The sequence below is a fragment of the Penaeus japonicus genome, unplaced genomic scaffold (assembly GCF_977035675.1).
Source record: "Penaeus japonicus unplaced genomic scaffold, GWHDUDI00000001_assembly GWHDUDI00000030, whole genome shotgun sequence".
Lineage (NCBI taxonomy): Eukaryota > Metazoa > Arthropoda > Malacostraca > Decapoda > Penaeidae > Penaeus > Penaeus japonicus.
Genome location: NW_028234432.1, coordinates 22,799,379 through 22,801,367, shown reverse-complemented (window position 1 = coordinate 22,801,367; position 1,989 = coordinate 22,799,379). Strand labels below are relative to the sequence as shown.

At 42.5% G+C, this 1,989-nt stretch overlaps 1 protein-coding gene across 1 annotated transcript in view; it reads right to left on the bottom strand.

Moving 5' to 3' along the window:
- The window catches only part of LOC122254086 (inactive ubiquitin carboxyl-terminal hydrolase MINDY-4B), a 31,626-nt gene extending 31,485 nt beyond the window's left edge, over positions 1-141 (bottom strand). Inside the window, exon 1 of the mRNA XM_086554734.1 lies at positions 97-141. Within this exon, the coding sequence (XP_086410860.1) occupies positions 97-141 (45 nt within the window). The remainder of the gene's footprint in view (positions 1-96) is intronic.
- Positions 142-1,989: the final 1,848 nt, after the last annotated feature.

Genomic DNA, 1,989 nt, shown 5'->3' with positions numbered 1-1,989 from the left:
TAAGTTCCATTCAGATAGACTTTCCTCGGTCGAGGTGACAAGAGATAAAACAGTTGACTTCTATCTTCGCGTGATACTGCCCTCCCTCGCCCTAACTCGCTTGACGGGTGTGATGGGCGTGATGGGCGTGGTGGGCGGCATCGTATGGGTTGTCGCACTGTGTCGCGTGCTAGTAATTGTCCTCTCGCTTATTCGGTCGATTCGTGTGTATGTTCTGTTTTTCCCGGTTCTTAAGGCTTTGGTTTCTGTTCGTCTTCCTCTTCTCTCTCTCTCTTTCTCTCTTCTTCTCTTTCTTTCTCTCTCTCTCTGTCTTGCTCTCTCTTTATGTCTCTTTCTCTCGCTTCCCCTCCCCCCCCCACTCTCTCTCTCTCTCTCTTCCAAACTTACTTTCCACTTCCTAGCGATGGTAACAACAACCAGCAACGAAATATTTGTAAAAAAAAAAAAAAAAAAATCTATCCTCATACCTTTGCAACTCCCTGACCTTTGCAACTTGCTGACCTTTGCTTCAGCAGGATATCAAAACCCTCTCCCGGCTTTCCCAGGTCAGAGGCTGTTCACCGTGTCTTCTCAGACGCGTGTTAATCGAAATGCAAACAGGCCCAGTCTTCACGCAATACTATGATATGTATCATCTTTTCCTTTTTCATGTACAGTTTTATGTATTTTTTTTTCATTATTTACTTTGTTTTTTTTATGAGGGAGCCTAATCTGTTTACTTGTTTGTATTGTTCTCCTGAGTCGAAGGGAAATTAGGATTTGTGAAACTAAGAATCTCGCAACTCGACTCAACGGAATAATCACATTGTTGTATTAACTGTATATATCTTGATGATCTGATTCCTATTGAATCATTAGTTGTCTATTCGATTTAATCGCATATCCGGGGAGCGCGCGCTGTTATGTAAACAAATCCTCAGGTTTTATGATCAGAAAATCATAGATAGATATTGCATTCGCAGACAGTTGCAATAACAATATGTTTTTCTTTCTTTCTTTTCCACGAGGTCACGTTAAGACGGAAGACATTTCCTCCTTTGACCTTTGATCTAAAGAACGTCTGATAAATGACAGGATAATCGATTATCAAGACTAGAGAGAAAGAAAAAGAGAGAGAGAGAGAGAGAGAGAGAGAGAGAGAGAGAGAGAGAGAGAGAGAGAGAGAGAGAGAGAGAGAGAGAGAGAGAGAGAGAGAGAGAGCCAGAGCGAGAGCGAGAGCGAGAGCGAGAGCGAGAGAGAGAGAGAAAGAGAGAAAGAGAGAGAGAGGAAGGAAGAGACGGTGAGGCAGATAGAGAGGATGAGTGAGAGAGAGAGAGAGAGAGAGAGAGAGAGAGAGAGAGAGAGAGAGAGAGAGAGAGAGAGAGAGAGAGAGAGAGAGAGAGAGAGAGGGGATAGAGGAGAGAGAGAGAGAGAGAGAGAGAGAGAGAGGCAGAGGAGATACGAGCGATAGAAGAGATAGAGAGAAGATAGAGAAAAGAGAGAGAGAGAGAGAGAGAGAGAGAGAGAGAAAAGGGGAGAGAGCTAGAGCTCGAGTGAGACCCCCCGGCGCCGCGGGGCTGCTGGCGTTTGATGTAGCTGAGAGATCCGACAAGCTCAGCCGATTGATATACTCATCCGCTAAATAGCTCACTCACTACTCACTCTGGATAGATAATGCTCGAGAAAAGAGAGATCAGATCCCCCAAAACTGAGTGAATATTTACAAAGGAAACAATAGACTCGGTCTTTCTCTCGTATGTGTGCCAAAAATAAGGCAAGAAAATTATATAATTTTAGCATTCCTTAACAAGAAAGAAAATAGGACGCAATTTCAGCAATTGAAAATGATAATACTAAATGTACAGATAGATATCTGAAGGATGACAAAGAAAATATAGATAGATAAATAAATGAGTATATAATCAGATAGAATGGTAAAATGAGATAGATAAACTGCCTTTCTTTTTTTGTTGTTTCGTACACACACACACACACATAACCCCTCTTCAC